General features: G+C 36.3%; 3 protein-coding genes and 2 long non-coding RNA genes across 6 annotated transcripts in view; 2 read left to right on the plus strand and 3 right to left on the minus strand.

The window, feature by feature from the left end:
• Positions 1 to 1219, minus strand: part of LOC128880411 (uncharacterized) — a 6496-nt gene extending 5277 nt beyond the window's left edge. For both annotated transcript variants that reach the window (XR_008457817.1, XR_008457818.1), the window contains exon 1: positions 1087 to 1219. This is a non-coding gene — a long non-coding RNA (uncharacterized LOC128880411). The remainder of the gene's footprint in view (positions 1 to 1086) is intronic.
• LOC128880406 (protein SAAL1) lies at positions 889 to 3709 on the plus strand. The gene is made up of 6 exons (XM_054130453.1): positions 889 to 1424; positions 1557 to 1712; positions 2245 to 2506; positions 2626 to 2736; positions 2808 to 3164; positions 3274 to 3709. The coding sequence occupies exons 1-6, from the start codon at positions 1260 to 1262 to the stop codon at positions 3495 to 3497; spliced, it is 1275 nt and encodes a 424-aa protein (XP_053986428.1). The 5' UTR covers positions 889 to 1259; the 3' UTR covers positions 3498 to 3709.
• A 312-nt stretch (positions 3710 to 4021) lies between these two features.
• Positions 4022 to 20531, minus strand: LOC128880405 (uncharacterized). Its single transcript, XM_054130451.1, has 9 exons — positions 20258 to 20531; positions 8086 to 8219; positions 6936 to 7093; positions 6267 to 6498; positions 5770 to 5968; positions 5445 to 5683; positions 5090 to 5180; positions 4715 to 4933; positions 4022 to 4537 (listed from the first exon to the last, which is right to left on the minus strand). Exons 2-9 carry the CDS (start codon positions 8194 to 8196, stop codon positions 4422 to 4424), a joined length of 1365 nt encoding a protein of 454 aa, XP_053986426.1. The 5' UTR covers positions 8197 to 8219; positions 20258 to 20531; the 3' UTR covers positions 4022 to 4421.
• Positions 5893 to 6923, plus strand: LOC128880410 (uncharacterized). The gene is made up of 3 exons (XR_008457816.1): positions 5893 to 6034; positions 6168 to 6356; positions 6446 to 6923. It is a non-coding gene; the product is annotated as an uncharacterized LOC128880410 (long non-coding RNA).
• A 510-nt stretch (positions 20532 to 21041) lies between the features above and the next one.
• On the minus strand, positions 21042 to 22408 carry LOC128880409 (40S ribosomal protein S13). The gene is made up of 3 exons (XM_054130460.1): positions 22331 to 22408; positions 21757 to 21884; positions 21042 to 21389 (listed from the first exon to the last, which is right to left on the minus strand). The coding sequence occupies exons 1-3, from the start codon at positions 22351 to 22353 to the stop codon at positions 21085 to 21087; spliced, it is 456 nt and encodes a 151-aa protein (XP_053986435.1). The 5' UTR covers positions 22354 to 22408; the 3' UTR covers positions 21042 to 21084.
• Positions 22409 to 22727: the final 319 nt, after the last annotated feature.

The raw sequence follows: 22727 nt of genomic DNA on the forward strand, positions 1-22727 counted from the left end.
CAACAATGTTGCAAATCGTTTCTCCCGAAACTTCCACAATGTTGCAAATTTCGAAAATTATTGGGTTTGCAACATTGTGGAAGTTTCGGGAGAAACGATTTGCAACATTGTTGAGTTTGCAACATTGTGGAAGTTTCGGGAGATGCGATTTGCAACATTGTTGGGTTTGCAACATTGTTAAAGTTTTGAGAGGAACGATTTGCAACATTGTTGGGTTTGCAACATTGTGGAAGTTTTGGGAGATGCGATTTGCAACATTGTTGAAGTTCTGAGATGAGCGATTTGCAACATTGTTAAACCAGGAAATATCACAGTATGAGGCGAAATTATAGGGAAATATCACAGAAATGGGAGGGAATTGAGGGGAAATGTGTAAAGTAATGGGGGAAATTAAAGGGAAATATATAAGGTAATGGAGGGAAATTAGAAGGAAATATACTAGGAAATGGAAGGAAATTAACGGGAAATATACCAGGAAATGGAGGGAAATTAGAAGGAAATATACTAGGAAATGGAAGGAAATTAACGGGAAATATACCAGGAAATGGAGGGAAATTAAAGGGAAATGTGTAAGCAAATGAAGGAAATTGAAGGGGGAATGTGCCAGGAGATGGAGGGGAAGTAAAGGGAAATGTGTAAGAAAATGAAGGAAAATTAAAGGGATGTATTACCAAGAAATGGACGGAAATTAAAGGGAAATGTACCAGGAAATGTCACAGAAATGAAGGAAAATTAAAGAGAAATTTGCAAGGAAATGAAGGGAAATTAAAGAGAAATTAGAGAATCCCAGACTTAAACCACATAACTAGTGGCGCCATCTCTTAGAGAAATGCTGAAGTTTGTAGCCAAATAGTTCACTTATATCTCCGCTAAATGGCGCCACTAGGAACTGTGCAATAGACATACGTTAACTTAATTTCAAATATACATAATAAAATTTCAAATATACATGTAATGAATTAGAGTAAAGGAATTGTGTTTGTCAAAAATTTACTCAGCTACGTGAATATTTAAAGAAATAGCGATATTAATAGTACGTTTTAAATAAAGTTAGGTTATCTTTGTATACAAGTACGATATACTTACAATAATCAGCTGTGCCAAGTTCGAACAAGTGAATAATTCATTAAAACACTATTTCTGCAAATGTTCTTGCCGCTCAATTTAAATCGGTATTAGCTTAAGATATTATTGCGTAAAATTAGTAACATTTCCTAAGAGATATCTTGAGAACGTAGTGTTGACGTAAATAAAAAAATATGAGTGAGGTTCAGGAAACTGAAACCGACAAAGTGGAACCCAATGTAGTTTTAGAAGCTCAGGAAGTCGGGGAAAGTGAAATTGAAAAGTTAAAAGGAGATACTGTGGGAAACACACTGTACAGTGGTAAATGGATAATTAACACTTTGCTTTCGATATCAAAGGTAACTATTAGACCCTCTGTTTCTTTTAGAATAAACCCCTTTTAAGTTTATACAAATTCTTACACAGTTCTCTATAATTAAATTGAAATTATCCACAAATGAACTATTTACTATGAATTCAATATTCTAAAGGTACACGAAGATGGCTGGACCGAAAAACTAGAAAATGACCTGTGCACTTTATGGGATATAACTGCTGAAAAGGACATTGTCCAATTTCTCGTGGATAATGACTTCTTTAAAATTGCTGAATTCGCATTGAATACCCCTGAAGAGCCAAGATTAACGGTACGATTCGTTTCAACATTAATTCATCTCTCAAATCTGTATTTTATTTATTCAATAAAAGGTTCACAAAGTATTTCCTGAGTTTCATGATTTCGATACTTCTAATATTTACTACCCTTGATTTTGTAATTCCATAAGATCCTTTGTATTCCCTCTTCAATATGTAAATAAAAACTAATGCTAAATTACAATTGTTTTACAAAGTTACAAACGTAAAATAAATTGAATCCTTACTACAAAAAAATAATCTGTAATTAGACCTTATAATTTTCTTTCTCATTACTTTCATGAAACCTACTTTAAATGTTTACCTTTCTGTATTGTTCATTTAAGTTTTTTTACATTGTATGTAAAACTGACTTAATCAGATCTTTGAAGTCTTAAAATTGTCTAAATTTGAGTGTATTAATAAAAACATATTATCAATATTCTCTCTATATATTCTTGTATAAATCATCTTTAAAGATTGTGTATTAAAATTATTTTCTACAAATTTTGCTCGCCATTTTCAATGGTTCTGTATAATTTATAGGAAATAATTTTGGGAATAATCGGGAATATGACGTGCGAGCCAGTAGTACTCGAAATATTGGGATCGAATGATGAACTCCTTGAAACGATCCTTCATCATCTTTTTTCCGAAGATAGTGCCACATTGGTACAAATTCTTCGACTTTTACGTTCTGCACTTTGGAATATCCAAACTGACCCTGAATCAAAGTGGAGAGTGAATTTGAGAAATTCCACCTATTTAAAGGAAGTAGTTCCTTTTATCTTGAAAAGCTCCACAAATGGTAAGTACTCCAATTGTGCGTTAATTGATATAGATGTATTTAAACTGTGCAATTAAAGCAATTCCATAAAGTATTCCTAACTAATAATTTGTTACTGATTATTAAATTGTTCATTACAGAGGAACTTTTAATTGCAACAACAAGTTTTCTACGTTCCACTGCAGAAATTGATCTTCCAATTGGAAAAACACTACTAGATGAACTCTTTGAAGCATCTAGTTTTCTTCCAGGTACGAATTTGTAACATATTTCCTGAGAAAACATTTATTCTATGTTTCTTTTAATTTATGAAAATTCGTAGGAATGCTAGAATCATTTGAAGAAGTTCTTCCGCAAGACGAGGCCCCCTATTCTGTTCCCACGTTGAAATATCTCGAGGACTGGTTAGAATTGTTCTCTAATCTTCGGAAAGGGCATCAAATTCATCAACAAATTTTGCAAGATGACAATCTCGATCGGACGATAGAAATTCCCCGAAGAATTTTAGCCAATTTTAGTGACCCATGGAATCTCTTTCCTTTAGATGAAATTAAAGCTTCCTGTACTCACAGGTGTGCAGAAATGATTCTTGATTTCCGATGGAAAGGATTTTTGAGAGCAGACTCGGCGGTAGACATAAACGAGACAATACTAAAAATTATTTTCAGCATTAGCACAGGTGAATCATTTTTATACAATAATTTTTTTTAGTTTCTTAAAGATAGAAGTTCGAGAAACATGCTGAACGCGATACAGTTTCTCTGCATAAATTCTATAAACATTTTCAGCAACGAAAGAAGACGATGAGGATTCTGAAGAAACAATGGAAGAATTATTAAAGTACCTCGAAGGATACTGGGTCGAGATAGCAAAGATTTCTACGTCAGATGAGATCGTAAGGATTCTGAAACCAAATGAAAAAGCAATTGTAGATTACGCGATAAATTTGTTAAAATCGAAAATTCCTATAGAAAAAGTTAACAGTGTAGTAAATGGATTGTTAGACGAATAAAAGAAAAATTTGCGTAACGTAATAACGAACGTTCTTAAATTAATTAAAGGAATAAATTTGTCGTATCACTTTTAATGAAAGGGGCAAAGATCAAATTCTGTAATTATTTCGAAATATCTTCTTATTGTTATAGTTAAAACGCTTTCTTAATAATAGCATTATATTAATAGTATTATAATATAATAATTTTCATATTTTTAACATTTGTACAATTATAAGGAAACTGTAAAAAAAGAAATACATATCTATGTCGTTCAAATAATTTAACATTTTTTTATACTGTATCTAATTAAAACTCATTTTAATAAAAATATTGCAAAATAATATTTTCCCCGAAGATTCAAAACACACTACCATCTCTGAAACTTTATATTCTTTATTTATATCAATATTCCTCAAACTTCATCTTCCTGCTGACTTTCTAGAGTAAGAATTAAATTATTACATCTTTTATTTACATTAAAAATTTCCCCAAGCAGTTCATTCGAAGAAAAGTCCTCAAGAGGTTCACAAATAAGAGTACGCATCGTTCTACAATTTTATTGCAATAAAAATTTGAGTATTTTATGTAGTACATTAACAATATACAGTTTATAGGTACAAACGGAAGATTAGTTCTCCCTTTTTCTATTTCATCTGCTCTCCTGTTTTAGCTCTCTCTGCTCTTAATTATTACCTTCTTACGCATAGTCTTCGTCTCTGCTTTCGATCCTAGGATGCTTCACATCCTCTGCCCCTCCTGATGCACGGGTGTCTTTTATTTCTTCTTTAAATTCCGTTATATCTTCTAATCCACTGTTACATATCGTCAGAGGAAGCCACGTCCTTACGACATAGCTTCTTTTCCTTCTTTTGTTATTCGTTTCTTTTATACGCTAACTTCCTTCTGGTTAACTTTATTGGTTCTCTTTATTTGTTTATTTCTTAATCCCATTCTCCGATGTACATTGCTCTAGGCGCAGGAGGAAGTACACCTCTGGTTGGTACCGGGAACCTTCCGTATATATGATTATACGGTGACTCGTTTCTACCATCCGAGTCTGTAACCAACAATAGAAGAATTGCATTGTTACCTACCACTGCAGACTGCTGTTAGACGAACAATTACAAACTCCTGTAACAACACTGGGACCATTCGAATGTTAACATCTATTAGCTGTTAATTAATGATCGATTCTTGGTCTTAGTTCAATTTTAGCTAAAGCGAAATGCAGTACCGAGTCCACTTTCGAAGCTTCTCGCGTGATACATGATTGGGGGTCGATTCCCTGGTAAATGGCCGTAAATTTGAGAAGACTGGCTGCTGGCGTATCCCGTGGCTGCGTACGTGGGCGCTTGGGGAGGTTTCGCGTAGCCTCGCGTCGAGACCTTGCTGTTCTTCGCCATCTTCACGAAGTTTGGAACACGAGCCCGTAATCCGCAATAATACGGATCGTCTGGGGAAGAAATTGAAGAGAAATTCAGGACAAAATGGTTGCTTGATCCGTACAGGGGACTCATTACAGGCATATTAATTATTCGATTGATGGAGGCACGTAGTCCTACTGTTAGGACGGTTATGAATAAAGAAGGTTATGCATTTACTTATTTACCGTATTTCTTTTTGTCATCGTTTCTTCTCTTCTCTTCGTTCATTATGACGGGTTTCCTGCCATAGTCATCTTCTATGTCGTCATAATCGGGCTAGAATGGAAGCATGAAAATGTTATTCTACTTTTAAGTTTCAAATGTCTTTTCCTCTGCAGAGTTTAGCAGAATATAGCTGATACTAATCGAGGCTTTCGCAAATGAGTTTCTCATTGCAAGTAGCTTCTTCAGGAGTCAAATGACACGCTGATGTCTTACTCTAAGGATACAGTTTACATTTGAAAGACTCGATCAATATAGACTATAAAGAACTAGGGCCCTAGAAGGTTCAAATATCTAATGCAACTATAAGGTAAGCACTTTGGGTATATCGTGGCCGTAGAGATTCTCCCTTGGTGGTAGCTTCGGTGGTCTCTCGGTTCTTCTTTGTCTACAGCTCGTCGATTGAGCATAGATCTGATCTCGAGTCTCTCTATCTTGATGGAAGGCCTCGGACACTCCAATGGAAGACGAAACTCCTGCTACACTGTAAGGATCCTCGTCAGGAATCGGTATCCTGGGACGATTCTTGATGTCCACAGGCCTTTGCAGCGCTAAAACTTCATTCAATGAAACTCGTATTAATGATAAATGAGATTAAATACTGAATTTTAAAATGAAGCAGGATATTGTTTTAGAACTGTACCTGGTGGTAACTTGGACTTCAACATGTCCAGACCAACGACGTTCACGATAAGAACCCAAACGGGACACTGGAGAAGGTCTGGCTCAGTTCTGACAAAAACGATGGCGCTCAAACATTGCATTTCAAGTCTTCTTCTATCGGGGTAGGCTCTTCGAGTTTCTCGAGATAGATTCGTTTGGAATTTGTTCATATCGAACACCTGAAAGTTAGAACAGTAAATGTAAGATTGTTTGCTGATGCTTCGTTCTCTGGAATTATATTTCAGGTAGAGGATTACCACTATTAAACTTTGATGGTAAATGTATTAATATAGAAAGGGGACCTTAAATCATTTCCATATTTTTCAAATTCATTTCCCATTTTTCTTTATTAAAACTCATTTGCTTCTCCCTCTTTAGGAGTCACACCTGCTTGTTTGGAAAGTGTTGACTTAGAGGGACATAAGTAAAATCCAAAAAAATAGTGCATAAGCAGAAGCGGAGTTGTAAAACACTTACTTTCCCTGGCTTCTCGTGTTCCAACGCTCCTTGAGAATTCCGTGCGATTTCCGCTCCAATTGCGTTGTCTTCCTGACTCGTTGGCTTTATGTAAACGTTATTTTTACACAGCCTTTTAATTAGTATATTCCCTTGCTCGTCCATCTTGATCTTCACGCCTTGATTTATGTGTTTCTTAGCCTCCTCCGTCTTCACGTCCCTCATCGGATTCTCGAAGCCGCACAGACCTATCCTGAATTTTGCGAGGCGGCAACGATTAAACAACGAAGAACATGGTTTCGCCTATTGGATTCTGGGTGTAATAAATGAGTCTTTTTAATAAGTTTGCTGTTTACTGTTCAAGGGACGGACGTTAAGACACGTTTACTGTTCAAGGGACGCACGAGAACTAAACTGAAAACTCAGGCCTACGAGGAAGAGAAATCTAGCGTCCACTTAAAGAAAGAAAATTCTGCCTGCGCTCTGTTTATTACCCTGGCCTTCGATGACAAACAGACAAGGGTCTTCAGACCTGGTGGTGCCAGTCCGATACTCTAACAGACTCTAACTTACAGAGAAAAGGGCAGTGTCTCTCAATGCTAGATTCATCTTTGTTGTCAAATTATATGTATATAATTCAACATCGCCTAATAGAAGTTTCAGAGGTGAAAATCATTTTGCTCGTTTTACCTGAATCCATCGAATCCATCGTTGGAGCCATTAATGGTGAGAACAGGGGCCCTGGCGTATGCTTTCGCCACTCTTCGATTCCTCTCGAAAACGATCACTTTTGCCCAAATCTCGTCGTCTATTTGATTCCATTTGTCCAACACTTCCTGGATGTGATCCTGAAAAAAAAAAACATAGTAAAAATAGGTAATTATGATTGCGAGAGAATTTCAGGATGGATATGGATTAACACGAATCTTTATTAACTCTTTGGGGCACGGTGGGATTGAAAGTGTCCCACCTTTTTGATGGACCGTAATGGATGGTAGGACACTTTTAATCCCACCTCGAAATTTTGCAATAGCTGCATGTGTATAGGTTTATATTTCGTCTTATTTACATAAAGCAGTTGGTAATGTATTCATCCAATGTTACAAATGTATGCACTTATGTTTGCAACTTTCAACATGCTAATACCGGTTCAACAATTGTTGTAAGCGGAAGGTTTATTGCGATAGTATTTCTTTCCTGGTTTTATGTGAAAAATCGTAGAGATAAGTTAATTTATATAAAAATTAGTTCTATATAAACAAGTGAAGTGTTTTATAATAAAAACTAAAGATTAAATTTGTTTGCAAATGATGAAAGTATGGTGGGATTTTATTCATCCCACAATGCAACTTGGGGAATAATACAAAAAAACATATTTCTATTTATTATTTATGTTTTAATATTCTTAAAACTATAGTTTTATATATAAATTTATATATATAAATGTGATTTGAATATAGTGTAGGTAATTTTTAACCCTTCAGCTTACCTTTATTAATACAAATATAACAAATTTGTTTGATTTAAAACGCAATAAAATTCCTGTGCAACATGGGTCTATTTTATGACCTGAATTCCTGTATCGTAAAGAGTTAAAAATGACTTTGTTCGGAACGACCAGGAACGACTAGGAACGACCGACTCCAGCAAAATCCGCCGAACGACTGATTGTTTGTCAACAGTTGTCGACGGCGCTCTGTTAAACAAAGGAGCGACAATGCTCGCGTGCCGCCAAAAGAATGCCGATCGGCGATTCGATGTGTTATCGAACGTGGAATTGTACAATTAGAGAAACGTTTCTACTCGTGATTTTTACATCGTGACAATTGCGAGCGCCCACCTTGTGAAGTTTATCGAGATTGTACCACACGTCCTCTTCGTCCTGGTCCTCGTACTGTGATTCGACGAGATTGTCCCGCGATCGAGACAGGATCTTCCGCCTCGATACCATTTTTTCACCGAAAGACAATCAATCTGAAACAAACAAATACTTATTAATATAAATGAAAACGAGCTATCGACGCACAGTCAAGTCTTGTCTTCTAAACAGTATAATGTGTACAATGTACACTGTACATTATTATTGATATTTTATATATTTTTGCGTTCGTTCGATTTACCCATAAATAAATGAAGTCCGTTCGTCAATAATGTTTCAAACGAGGATCGATGGAGAATTTAATCGCTCGACAATTTCAAGATAATTATCTTTAAATGCAACGATAATCGATAATTAACGACAAAGCAATGGTATTTCACATCTTTTCGATCGAAAGTTAGCGTGGTTGCGTAAGGGCCGCTATCGAGTAATAAATACAATTTTTTATAGTAAACATAAACTGGTCATACTTTCACCGCGCAACATTTCTGCAACGTGTGGCGCCGTTTACTATGAGATGTGCTTGTGTACACAATTTTAAATAACCATCAATCGTTACACGATTATTACAACTAATTGAGGAACTCTATAAACGTGCTTTGAAATAGAATTTTGAATATCGTTTGATTTTCATTTTTATAGTGCATGGGGGAGAGCTTTTTCTTTTTTCGTTCCATATTGCACTTATCGTATGTACCTTTTTCATTTTACTTAGCCCCACACCTTTGTGTCCTTGTTATCTCTTAATGTTTCTTTCATTATTTCTTTATCTTTGAGAGCCTATATAAAAAGGCCTTCGATACTCTTTTTATTAGCCATATACCTTGAAAAAAAACTGGAGCGAACCAGCCAGGAATCGAACCCGGGATCTCTGCGTGGTAGTTAGCAACGCTACACACTGCTCCACCGTCCATTCAGAATTTTATATTGGGATTATTGGTTAATTACAATAATTATAGAAGAATACCCATAAGGGAAATTTGATCCCTACTAAAGATCGCGTATAAATATATTGCAATGACCATATCAGGTTGAAGCTCAGTTTCACGCTTCATAGTACCAAAATAACGAGCAAGTCTAAATCAGAGTTATGAATTATTAAACACAGATGAACATAATTAATTTCCGCGCCTGATATAACGGCTGAAAACAATTTTCACGTAATTTATTGCGCGTTAATCTGGATTAGTGCCACGGAGAACTCGTAAACTTTACAGCTCGACCTATATTTTTCTGTAGAAAATGTATCGAGGCGAACGAACGAAACCGACACGGTCCAACGACTGCTGTTTATCGTTATAAGAACGGAACAGGCTTCGGTGAACTTAGTGAAATTATTAATGACGGTGAAAGCACGCACAATGGCACCATACACCGATCGCTTATCTAATTATCTAAAGGAACGGTTTTATTTAGACGTTACTTCCAAGGAAGAATATTAAAAGTTTTGTAGGAATTTACCTTACCGATAGAAATGATACTACACGTGTGGGGCGATATGCGAATAAACAAGAGAAATGCGAATACGTGGCGTGCAAAAAGAACGACGAGGTATACATATTGGCACACAGTCGAATAATGTTTTCTGTAATACATATATTTATAACCTTATAATATTCTAATAATAATTATACTACATAAACAATGGCTAATGCTTATTCATAGAAAACGTCAAATACCTATCCCGATCCACAACAAGTTTGAATATAAAAATTGAGAAAGGTCGAGTGGAGAGAATTATCATTGACTCTCGACTTCTTATCTCTTCGTCTAAAATAAAATTTGCAAAGACGAAGCTGAATATATTCTCTTTCAACAGAATCATTCATTATTCTTTCTTTTTTCTTTTTTTTTGGAGTAACTCTGAATCACCTGAATTCGAGGGAATGGAATGTTACAGCCAATTATAATTCGCCATTTGGAGAAGGTATTATACAGGGTGTCCCAAAAATGTAACATGTAATTGTAACACCTTGAAAGGGGTGGTTCGGGAGGTGATTTGAAACAACTTTTTCCTTAGCGAAAATATTGTCCGAGGCTTCGTTGAGGAGATATTAACGGAAAACACCGACCAATCAGAGCGCGCGTAGACCGTTGGAGCGTAGGCTACGCGGTAAGCGGCCGCGCTGATACGCTACCGCGGGCGCTCCGCCAGCATACTCGCGCTCTGATTGGTCAGTGTTTTCCGTTAATATCTCCTCAACGAAGCCTCGAACAACATTTTCGCTAAGGAAAAAGTTGTTTCAAATCACCTCCACTCTATATATACAGGGTGTCCCAAAAACGTTGTAACACCTTGAAAGGGGTGGTTCGGGAGGTGATTTGAAACAACTTTTTCCTTAGCGAAAATGTCGGATGGGGCTTCGTTAAGGAGATATTAAGAGAAAACCCCGACCAATCAGAGCGCGCGTATACCGTTGGAGCGGCCGTGGTAGTGAAGGCTACGAGCTAAGCGGCCGCGTCAATGTCCTTCGATGCACGTCGAGTCACTTGTTCGCGTACAAGCGCGGCCGTTTAGCTCGTAGCCTTCGCTACCGTGGCCGCTCCAACGGTATCCGCGTGATCTGATTGGTCAGTGTTTTTCGTTAATATCTCCTCAACGAAGCCTCGGACAATATTTTCGCTAAGGAAAAAGTTGTTTCAAATCACCTCCCGAACCACTCGTTTCAAGGTGTTACAACATTTTTGGGACACCCTGTATTTACTCGTCTCCGCGACTTGAATAGAGCGAGGGGGGGGGGGGAGACGTCACGCGGGAACGGCGAAGGTTCTTAAAAATTTTCTAAACGTATTGCAGCTGGTGAAGGGGGCAGTTGGTACGGGTCTGCCGGGCGCTCAGCCTTCGCATTCTTCGGAGAGAAGTGAAAGCCAAGAGTTTCAGGGAAATTCTATGCGGAATTGAATCCCTTTTTCCATCGCGCTCGTCATGGCTCGACCAATTTTTCTTTTTTGGGGAGGTCCAGAAGGAATCGATGCTTTTTTCTTTCTGCAGGTCAACTGTAATTCGAGGTTCGAGGGAAGAAAATGCTGTTGGGAGCCATTGGCGGTTCTTAACCCTTTGACCTATGATTTACTGTAGGATCTTGCGTGCCATAATCAAGCATAAAATTCTTCGCGACGTGCCCGACTCGTGTTTTTCATCTTCGACTCAAATTCTGTGCGAGACGCACGTTGTTATAGGTTGAAGGGTTGAGGAACCTTATGGAACCAATTCTGGTTCGAAATTAAAGGGAGGATATTAGATATTATATTATTTATTTATCAGAGACATGATTGTTTCTCCGAGGGATGATAATATTTGTACTTCGATTAAAAAATTAGATATTGTATGTTTTTTATATTTAAAAATAATAGAAACCGAATGGACTGTTTCTTTCTTGTCGAGGAAGTGAAATATCTCTTCAGAAAAGGAAGATATCTATTTATACTTCAATTAAAAAATTAGACATTGTGTCACCTGTAAAGAGCCGATAATATTAATTAAAAACAATGTTTTGCACCTTTCTCAAAAATGAAAAATAGAAACCAAATGATCCGTTCGCTTTCGTGTAAAGGAAGTAAAATAATCGTGATTTCCAGCCGGCGATTATGGGTCTGTAATTTTAGACCACGAGGACGGTATAATGCAAGGAGAAACGAACAAACAACGTACCGTTGGTAAATATTATGTTCAGCCTCGAATAATTTCTGAAGAAGTCCTTCAGGTCAAGCGGGGACACGTTGAATTAATAAACTCTTACTTTCACGACCTAATGAACTTTTACGTTTTCGAGGGAGATCGGTGAGAAATTACTACGGGACGTTTGTACGATGAATATTGATCGGGATATTAATTGAATGCTAAACAGAATATTTGAGTATCATTAGTGCATCGTTATGGTGGATATTTAAATATCGTTACTCGAACATCTGTTTCGTAATCGGTACAATATACAGGGTGTCCCAAAAGTCGGGGAGGAGCCGGAAATGGGGGGTAGCTGAGACGATTCTGAACAACAATTTCCTTTGCAAAAATGTCGGATGGAGCTTCGTTAAGGAGATATTAAGAGAAAACCCCGACCAATCATAGCGCGCGTAGACCGTTGGAGCGGACGCGGTAGCGAAGGCTACGCGCTAGGCAGCAGCGTCAATGTCTTTCGATGCACGTCGAGTCACTTGTTCGCGTACAAGCGCGGCCGTCAGCGCGTAGCCTTCGCTACCGCGGCCGCTCCAACGGTCTACGCGCGCTCTGATTGGTCAGGGTTTTCGCTTAATATCTCCTCAACGAAGCCTCGGACAACATTTTCGCTAAGGAAAAAGTTGTTTCAAATCACCTCCCGAATCACCTCTTTCAAGGTGTTACAACATTTTTGGGACACCCTCTAGACATTTTTGCATTCTGAATAACTCGTTGATAACAACGTTTTTTTTCTTTCTTTTCTTGAAATATCATTCGGATCTTGCATAGTCAAAGAAATATGTACAAAGTAAAGAAAATAGTGTGCAAGCAAAAATTCATTCCGATTACACACTGGTATCTAACTCCATGGAGTTATAGGATGATCGTGATAACGTCTAGAAGAAATCGAATATAATCAAATATTATTCAGACTATTAGAGACTACATAATCAAACATCCGACGTGGTATCTATTTTTGTAACTTCATCAAAATACACGAATTTCGTTTAAATTCATTCTCTTTGAAGCTTAACATTCAGAATTAATTTTTGTTAGTTCTTCAGTGAAAACCACTGTCACTCACGTATGGGTGACGTGGCGATCAACGTGTTAAGGAATAACGATATCTAGATACGTAATCAATAATTACTATACGTGACACCGTCTGTGATATGTAATTAGATAATTACTACGTGATTGTACTTCTAACTATAAGTGTAAATATATTATCTCTTATTATTAGACTACGGATTTTTATGCATTTATACGAGATTTGAATACGCAAGAACCTACAAAATGCGCGCAGTATGGAATAATATAAAAAAAAAAAAATATTGAAAATAAAGTTGACATTATAATATTTGGAGAATAAAATAAATTGCTATTTAGGTGCAATTTACGTAGATTCGTTTGCAAAGATTTTACATCGCATAAAGATCCGCGGTCTATTTATTATATTTCCCTGCACGAAACATACGATATCTAATTTTTTAATCGGAGTACGAATATATTTCTTGTTATAAAAATAGAAAAATGTTATAGCGAGGACCGTTGATAGACTATCTTGAATGAAAATAGAATGAAAAAATGGTGGATGACCTTAATAAAAAATTCGAGCGTTTTAATTCTAATTTAATAATATATTAGGTTGTCCCGAAAGTTTCTTTCGTAATTTCCACTCAATTGTTTCGTGCGGTAGTGTTTATAGAAATAGGCGATCTAATTTCTTAGATGTTGATGTTGTGACAGTAATGGAGCAAAATGAATCGTACACGATTCAATAATGTAACATTGGACATAAAATATTGTGTGTGTATTACTTATTAATAAAACGAAAGAAACTTTTCGGACAACCTACTATGTATGCGATCAACTATTCCAGTTGCGCGGTAAGCGCGTTAAAAGGTGTCGAGAGTGATGTTCCATTAGCCGAGGAAACGGTCGACAACTTATTATCAATCCTTGTGGCGCAATTAGACGCGATACACTCATCCACCATTCATTCGTTAGTCCCACGAGAAATCCTCGCAACGTAAACGGACATCGTTTCTAACGTGCATTGCGAAGTTCAATGTCGCATCATCGCCGGGCTACTTTTTTTTTCTTTTCTTTTTCTTTTTTTTTCTTTTTTTTCAAATTCCTCTGTCCATCGAGACCGTGCGAAGGAGTGAGTCGGACTTCGAAGTCCTTGCGAACTCGTATTCCAAATGGAAAACTTGTAAACGCTTATTGTGAAACATTCGTGAAACTTTTAAAATATAAATACGATAAATACGCGTTAAACAGTTGCTTCTTTGTTAATTGTATGTTAATCGTATGACGCGACTTCTTCGGGATATTTTCGTATACGTTGTTAAGTTATTACAACTTTCAACTTTCGTCGACGCGGTCGATAGGTCGCTTTCCAATCGATTGCCAAAAACGAAATGGAATATTCCGTCGTATTAGCCGCGTCGCCTTTCGTTTGAGAAATTCACGGCGTTCTTGTTTTGGAATACGGGACACGGCGAACGTTAAACACCTATTACTGAAATTATTTTATTTTGAAACGACGTTTATTATCATCTTTTCCGCTGCAAGCGGTTAACGATACTGAAACAAATGTAACACTTTCAATATCGTTTGAAGAGTGCACCGTAAAGAATTTCTCAAAAGGAGATCTAGGATCTTGGTTTTTAATCGTTTATATATTTATAGATAAAACCGCAATCGGTACGATATAATTAGAATATCATTTTTTTTTTATATGTATAATGGATGCTTTTATATAGTTAAAAGAATTAAATAATCGTTTGCTCTGTATTGCTTCGAGTCTAAATGAAGTAATTAATACATCGTACATATAGAATAATATATTAACCCTTCGCACTCGAGAGGTGACTTGATGGGCGTGATTAGGTTTCACGCAGAAAATCTATGCGCGATGCTTAATGGTCCTCTAGGATTCATTTCTTTGGAACTCGAAGTGTCGATATAATGATTGTCGGTGAGGTAAGGGTGACGTTATTAAAAATGATATTCTCAAATCTAGATAGCTTAGAATCTATGCGCAATGCTTAATGTTCCTCTAGGTTTCATTTCTTTGGAACTCGAAGCGTCGATATAATGATTGTCGGTGAGGTAAGGGTGACGTTATTAAAAATGATATTCTCAAATCTAGATAGCTTAGAATCTATGCGCGATGCTTAATGTTCCTCTAGGTTTAATTTCTTTGGCACTCGAAGTGTCGATATAATGATTGTCGGTGAGGTAAGGGTGACGTTATTAAAAATGATATTCTCAATTCTAGATAGCTTAGAATCTATGCGCAATGCTTAATGTTCCTCTAGGTTTCATTTCTTTGGAACTCGAAGTGTCGATACAATGATTGTCGGTGAGGTAAGGGTGACGTTATTAAAAATGATATTCTCAAATCTAGATAGCTTAGAATCTATGCGCAATGCTTAATGTTCCTCTAGGTTTCATTTCTTTGGAACTCGAAGTGTCGATATAACGATTGTCGGTGAGGTAAGGGTGACGTTATTAAAAATGATATTCTCAAATCTAGATAGCTTAGAATTCATGGCGATAAAATGCTAAGAAGCATCTCGAGTTGCTAGCAGGTACCAGAAAAAAAGGCCTCGAGTGCAAAGGGTTAATATTGTCTGGGATACAATGGAACTCATTCGTGTCTGACCATTCCTCGCCAATTCTACTTACGGAGTTCGTTTACTCCTTGCACTCGAGAAGAGTATGTGCGAAAAAGGGGAGCGAAAGTACCCTAATCATCGCTGGAACGATTCAGAAACAGGAATAATGAATTTTCCTCGAGGAACTTGGAGTTTTGTCTTTCGTGCGATTAATAGCCGTATTAAACGCAAGACATTCATTTCGAGACTCTGTATTCTCGGTCGCCATTAGGTTTCACGCAGCAAATCTACGATACCTAATGTTTCTTTAGGTTTAATTAATATGGATCTCGAGGTGTCGATAAAATGAACGTCGTTGACGCAAAGGTGAGCTGATTTTCAAATTTCAAATTAGAGATCTCATTTTCGAAGTCGTATCTAAGCTAAGCGACAGTAGAATGCTAAGAAAGCATCTCGAGTCGCTGGCAGATACCAGAATAAAAGTTGTTTCAAATCACCCCTCGAATCACTCCGTTCGAGGAGTTCCAACATCGTTGGGTATAGTCGTTGTTGTCTGTATAGTCGTGCGGATACAAGCACCAGATGACCAACGAAATTTCCTTGTAATAACCATTACTCGTTGCATCACTCATGGATTAGACGTCCCTACTTTTTAACCGACTTCGAAAAGGAGAGGAGGTCACTCGATTCGACATGTATTTCTTTCTTTTACGTGTGTTACTCGATTACGTCCAGACGGCTTGACCAATCGGGACGAAACCTCTTGCATCTTGTAGAGCATGTCTCGAGGGTGGTCCCATTGTCAAACAAATTTGGAATTTCTCGCTTTTTACCCGTTTTTTTTTTTTTTTGCAAAAAGCTGAAAAATGTTGTATTGCTTCTTATTCCGAAACGAATTGACCGATCGGATCGAATCTTCTTGCATCTGGTAGAGCTTCGTTGCCTCTTAAAAGCTTGAAAAGACATTTGACCTACTTCCATTTTTTCCCACTTTATCGCACTTTTTATCGACAATTGTACTATTTCACGTACGTTGAATTCGACGAAATCGACGAAACCCTTTACATTTCGCTGCCGGACACGTTTTCGAGGTGATCACTTTGCAAAAATTATTTTACTTTTTGTTTGTAACTATCGTAATTGCAAAATTCCTATTTCTTTCTTGTTGTTTATAACTATTGTTATTTTCGTATAGTTTATAACTGTCGTTCCCGCAGAATTCCTATTTTTCATTTATAAATTTGCTCGATAGAAAATTTGAACGTTTGAACGTTTTCGAGGTGATCACTTTGCAAAAATTATTTTACTTTTTGTTTGTAACTATCGTAATTGCAAAATTCCTATTTTTTTCTTGTTGTTTATAACTATTGTTATTTTCGTATAGTTTATAACTGTTGTTCCCGCAGAATTCCTATTTTTCATTTATAAATTTGCTCGAGAGAAAATTTGAACGTTTGAACGTTTTCGAGGTGATCACTTTGCAAAAATTATTTTACTTTTTGTTTAGAACTATCGTAATTGCAAAATTCCTATTTTTTTCTTGTTGTTTATAACTATTGTTATTTTCGTACAGTTTATAACTGTTGTTCCCGCAGAATTCCTATTTTTCATTTATAAATTTGCTCGATAGAAAATTTGAACGTTTGAACGTTTTCGAGGTGATCACTTTGCAAAAATTATTTTACTTTTTGTTTATAACTATCGTAATTGCAAAATTCCTATTTTTTTCTTGTTGTTTATAACTATTGTTATTTTCGTATAGTTTATAACTGTCGTTCCCGCAGAATTCCTATTTTTCATTTATAAATTTGCTCGATAGAAAATTTGTATCAAGTAGAACGACATTATTACGATTCTTCTCGGTACAGTTAATCTTAGTTTGTAACGCAATATTAGCGTGTCCGCGTGTTCGTAATGTGAAAACCGTGATAGATACAAAATTAATTTCAGTTGATAACGAACATATTTTTTTACGTGATAGCTTCCCAAGTCTGTCCAACGTCCACCAGGTTGAGACTTTGAGGTACCGGCGCTTACTTTAACGTACGAAAATGGCGAACGAACACATTCGTTTGAATTTACAAACGAAAGTAACGAATGACGGAATACAGAGTCTCGAAATGAACGTCTTACGTTTAATACGGCTATTAATCGCACAAAACTCCAAGTTCCTCGAGGAAAATTCGTTATTCCTGTTTCCGAATCGTTCCAGCGATGATTAGGGTACTTTCTGCTCCCCTTTTTCGCGCATAGTTCGACCGTATTCGCATATTCCCATAGCACAGCGAGCAAATATACGTACGACAACTCATGGAACGGCTATGCAGCCGCGACGTCTCGACTGGCAAGAGATTTTGAAGGATTTTTAGAATGTATCGGTCAGAGTCGGGTTTTCCGCGCCGCTTAAACGAACGAATGCCTGTGCTGTATGCCGTACCGTGAATCGAATACAAATGCTCGTCCCTTTAAGTCAGTGGTTCTCGTCCCGGTCGCGTGGCACAGTTTACAAAAATATTTATGGCTAACGGCACAATTCACAGACAGGCGGAGAGGAAGGGAGAAACTTCTGGCGTGGTTCTTAATCCTAAATAATTGTCATAACTTGAGAATTCGATAATAGGTCAATCCTTTGCACTCGAGGCCTTTCTTTCTCTTTCTTACTAATCTCTAGTAGTCTTACTAGATCTCTTGCACTTTCTCGACTAAAATAAATGAGACTCGAGCCAAACATCGCAACACATCAAAACAAATGACAACAGTGTCGCAGCTAATAGCCGCGGCAACCCGATACGTCCTACCATTGCCTACTCAAAACGTTACAAGTTTATAATATAATTTCTAACGTTTGGAAACAGCAAATTAAATACTGTGATATACCGTTTGAATTCGTTTCGAGAAAAGCTATCAGGCCATGAAAAAAATATATATATATAGTTCTATTTAAAAAACTTATTTCGACTTTGAAATCCCCCCTACCTACTATTCCAGGCTCGAAAAAAATTACGTCATACGATCGTACCCTACAAACCGAACAATTTTTGTAAATAAACTTTTTTCGTAACTTCAGTGCGTCACGAGATATTTACTTTGCTAGATAAACGAAACACGCTGTATAACATATTAATTACTTCATTTAGACTCGAAGCAATACAGAACAAACAATTGTTTAATAGTTTATCTATATAAAAGTATCCGTTACATACAAACAATTATTATTCGTTATCAATTGAAATTAATTTTGTACTTGTCGCGGTTTTATCTATAAATGTATAAATGGTTAAAAACCAAGATCCTAGAGCTCCTTTTGAGAAATTTTTTATAATATGTTCTTTAAACGATATTAAAAGTGTTAAATTTATTTCAATATCGTCAACTGCTTACAGCGGAGAAGATGATAATGAACAGATAAATATCACCAACAGGTGTTCAAAAATCGTAGAAAATTTCTGTCGCCAAAGATTCGCGACAACGAGTGGCTGAGAGCCACTGCTTTAAGTTCATACGCGTCTCGCGGGTCGAACATGCGCGCACACGAGACCCGTACTCGAATATTTCAAGTAGCTCGGTAAAATTCAACCGGTTCGATTATTCGTGCTACTCGGAGAAGTAAATTTCAACTAGAAATCATTTTTAAATTTGTTTTTAAATTTGAAGTTTGTTGCTTATCGTTCGAATAAAATTTGGCCTGTTACTAATTCGGAGCATTCACGCTCGACATCGCTTGTGCAGGCTAGCGACGTTGAAATCTCTCGCAATGGACGAATTGTACAGCACAGAAGTCGCTATAAGTTCCGGTTAAATACACCCGATCTCCGATTTAATTTAGAAAATGTATCGAATAGAGTATGCAGCGAAACATAAACTAAAGAAAGTTCTGTAATTGTCGTAAACAATTAATTGTAGCATTACGAACGATCTAGGGCAATGATAACGTATTTTAATCGGTCACATTGTAGATATACGTAACGAATAGAACAATAACAACCATTAAAATAATAAAGTACCTTAATATTACGATAATGTTTAAAAATATCTATTGTAGCGTTAATGCGCTTAATTTTCGTTACGCGATATTCGATTATTATCCGAATTATTTTACTATTACTGTTATCAGTGCTATTATTATTATTAGTATGAAAATATCTACGCGATACCAGCGCACTTTCACTTTCATTAATGGCCGAATAATCTAAACCTTCGAGCGAACGGTATTTTTAAATTGCACCATTGAAATAATAAATTTCTCGAAAAATTATTTATCAAACCCACGAATTATCGAAAATAATACAATTCTTCTTCGCCGTGATTATTTCCATACAAGTATACTTCACATTTACGAATTCATATGGTTCTGATGCAACGATAAATGAAATGCTTGAATTTCACGAATTTTACGATAAATTTTTACCCGTTACAATTCGTAATAAATCCTACTTCGATTTCGCGAAATACCGAAGAGAAAACGTTTCTTCAGCGAACATCTTCGAAACGTTTGAGACATATGTCAAGCAACCAATCCCATATGTTATACAATTTCGTACACATTTCGACTGTATTAAAATCTCTAAACGTTTCGTAAATTCCGTTTATCGCGACTACAAGCCGTTGGAATTTATTTTTAGCGTTCATATAGCGCATTGTAATCGAAAGGTATCGCTTGCAATTTCAATTTTTACAGTCGACGGAAAAAAGGGAAATACCATTGGTGCTACCAGCATTCAAATCACCGAGACTATATAGCGCACAATGGTCCCTGGTATTTAATCGCTACAGCTGTTACAGTGTTAAAAAATTCCCTTGAGACTTTATTAATAACGTTATCTTTCCGTTTTGTTAATCAGCATACCTCTCTTTGACAACGAAACTTCTCCAAAATGCCTTTCAATATGGTTCGCAAACGTCAAAGGCACTCGCGTCTTCTCCGTTACCCATAATTCACTTCCTAAAACCGACGAATTCACGCGCCAAGTCCGTCAATTTCACCTCGATCGAACGAACGCGGAATGATAGACGGTTTCTTGATGGAAATTGAAATCTTCTAACCGACCGAAAAACCGACGAAATATTTCTGAGGTTTTTTAATATGGCGCAGCTTTGGAAGAGCCTTGCCCACTGAAGAGTGAGAACCCAGCCGCCATCTTGGTGAACGCATGCGCCGTCCTCGAGAAAAGTCGAGGACGAAGGCCAAGCATGCGCTGTGATGGGCCTGACGTTGGACCCCTCTCCTGCACGGGCCTGACGTCAGAACTGGGACAGCAAAAGTGAAAGATATGAGTTAAATTCTACACAAACAATGAGCGATTGTCAACTTATTCCACGTAAACTAATATAGCTGCACTATCATTAATGATTTATGTAGTTACGATTTGCATTCCCTAAGTTAAATACATATGTTCCAAATGTTTCATAGTTTCTCCTTTTAAGCGAACAAAATATAATATAGCTCTTCGTACGGGTCCTAAAACATCATGAAAACATCATCAATTCACTAATACGGTTCTCTCAAAGATCCAATTATTAAACAGAAAAATTACATATGTATAATAATAGCACATCTCGGTTACTTTCTTTTAAATACCGCATTTGTACTTAAGCTTAAATAAAAGTATGGTGAATAAACCGCAAATAAGTGATATTTAGGATTTTGTTTTATTAAGAAATGCAAGAAAGTAATTAAGCAACAAGAGCACTAGCAGTGGAGCTCTCGTATTTCCAATTAGCTGGCAGAGTTCCTTTCGATTTGTAGTATCTGGCGAGCCGATGGATTCTGGACTCTACAAGAATCAATCTGAATTTGCTGTCCTTGTCCTTGCGATTTCTTTCCAGGTGCTTCCTAATGGCGACTGCTTTTTTGATCAAGTAATAGAGATCCTCTGGTAAGTCTGGAGCGAGTCCCATGCTCTTGACAATCCTCAGGATCTTGTTTCCAGTACGGAAACGCACCTGTGCCACTCCATGAGAATCTCTGAGAATTACACCTAGAAATTTTGATCAATTACGATTTAATCGTTATTCTACTTTTCTATACTGTAAACTTTCAATGACAAAGATATAAATATATAAATACACTTTAGTGACTGTTATATTCCTAAAGAAAATTTTGAAGTGTTGGTGAAACCTATGATGAAAAGACAAAAAATCATAATCACCTCAAAAATCACCATGTACTTTTTAATATTGCAAACTTTGATATTAAGATACAATAACAGAACTTTGAATCTTGTATAGTTTGCATAAGTAAAGCTTATATACAATTCAGAATGTTTAGTAATAATAATAATATAAATTATTATTTTACAATGAGTTTGTAGAAGTTTACTGTTTTAAATTGAAGGAAAGGTTTACCAATTTGAGATGGTGTGTGGCCCTTCTTTGCTAGCTTATAAATCAAATCTTTACAATCCTCCGGTGTTAACTTGAGCCATGTCGGTACGCTGCGTCTATATGGCAACGCTGACTGGGATATACCCTTTCTACAACATTGCAAATTTTTGTTATAATGTATTCAACAATGATGTAATAAGAAAAATAACAAAAACATTTAACAGAAACATTGATTTAATTTTGTGAAGGTATAGGAAGTCCAAAATGTTCAATAGAATGTTGAGGTTATGTACACACAAAGGTATGAATCATGTACTAAAGGTATGAATGTACTAATTTTCTCAATTGTAAACTTTAAATTGGCCAAATTTACTTCAAGAGTAAAGAAACATACCTAAACTAACAGAGAAAATTCATTTATTATCAATTTAAATAAAGAACACATGGCCACTAGCAAACCGTTGCTTCGACAGTTTCTAATACAAGGAATTTACGAATTGACTTTATAATAATTAAAAAAATAAAAATTATATAGAGAAAAAGTATTTGGAAGAGTTCTTAGGAGTAAATTATATTAAAATTGAATTTACTTTACCCTGGTGCGTGCATACGACCCATCTTTGTGTGCTTTACTTCGACAAGAGACAGCAGCGCTCTTTCGTCTCGCTCAGCAAATAGTGGAACCATGTATTAATTCAAAATTTCGGCGGGAAAATTCGTATTAGAGGAATTATTAGAAATTATTTTAAAAAATTACATTTAAAGCTAAAAATGAATTGGTTGGAATGTTCGGTACATTAATTAATTACTTTAGAAGGAATTACACGTGGATACATAATAATACATTGATTCCACGTATTATAAATAGTATTGTATTATAAAAATACAATTTAGTAATGTAGGGATGGGAGAAAAAATTAATTTAACGATGTAAAGACCATAAGTTACCACAAAACAATATCAAAGATTTCGCCAAACGAAGTATTAACCAT

Source organism: Hylaeus volcanicus, chromosome 7, assembly GCF_026283585.1.
Source record: "Hylaeus volcanicus isolate JK05 chromosome 7, UHH_iyHylVolc1.0_haploid, whole genome shotgun sequence".
In the NCBI taxonomy this organism is placed as follows: domain Eukaryota; kingdom Metazoa; phylum Arthropoda; class Insecta; order Hymenoptera; family Colletidae; genus Hylaeus; species Hylaeus volcanicus.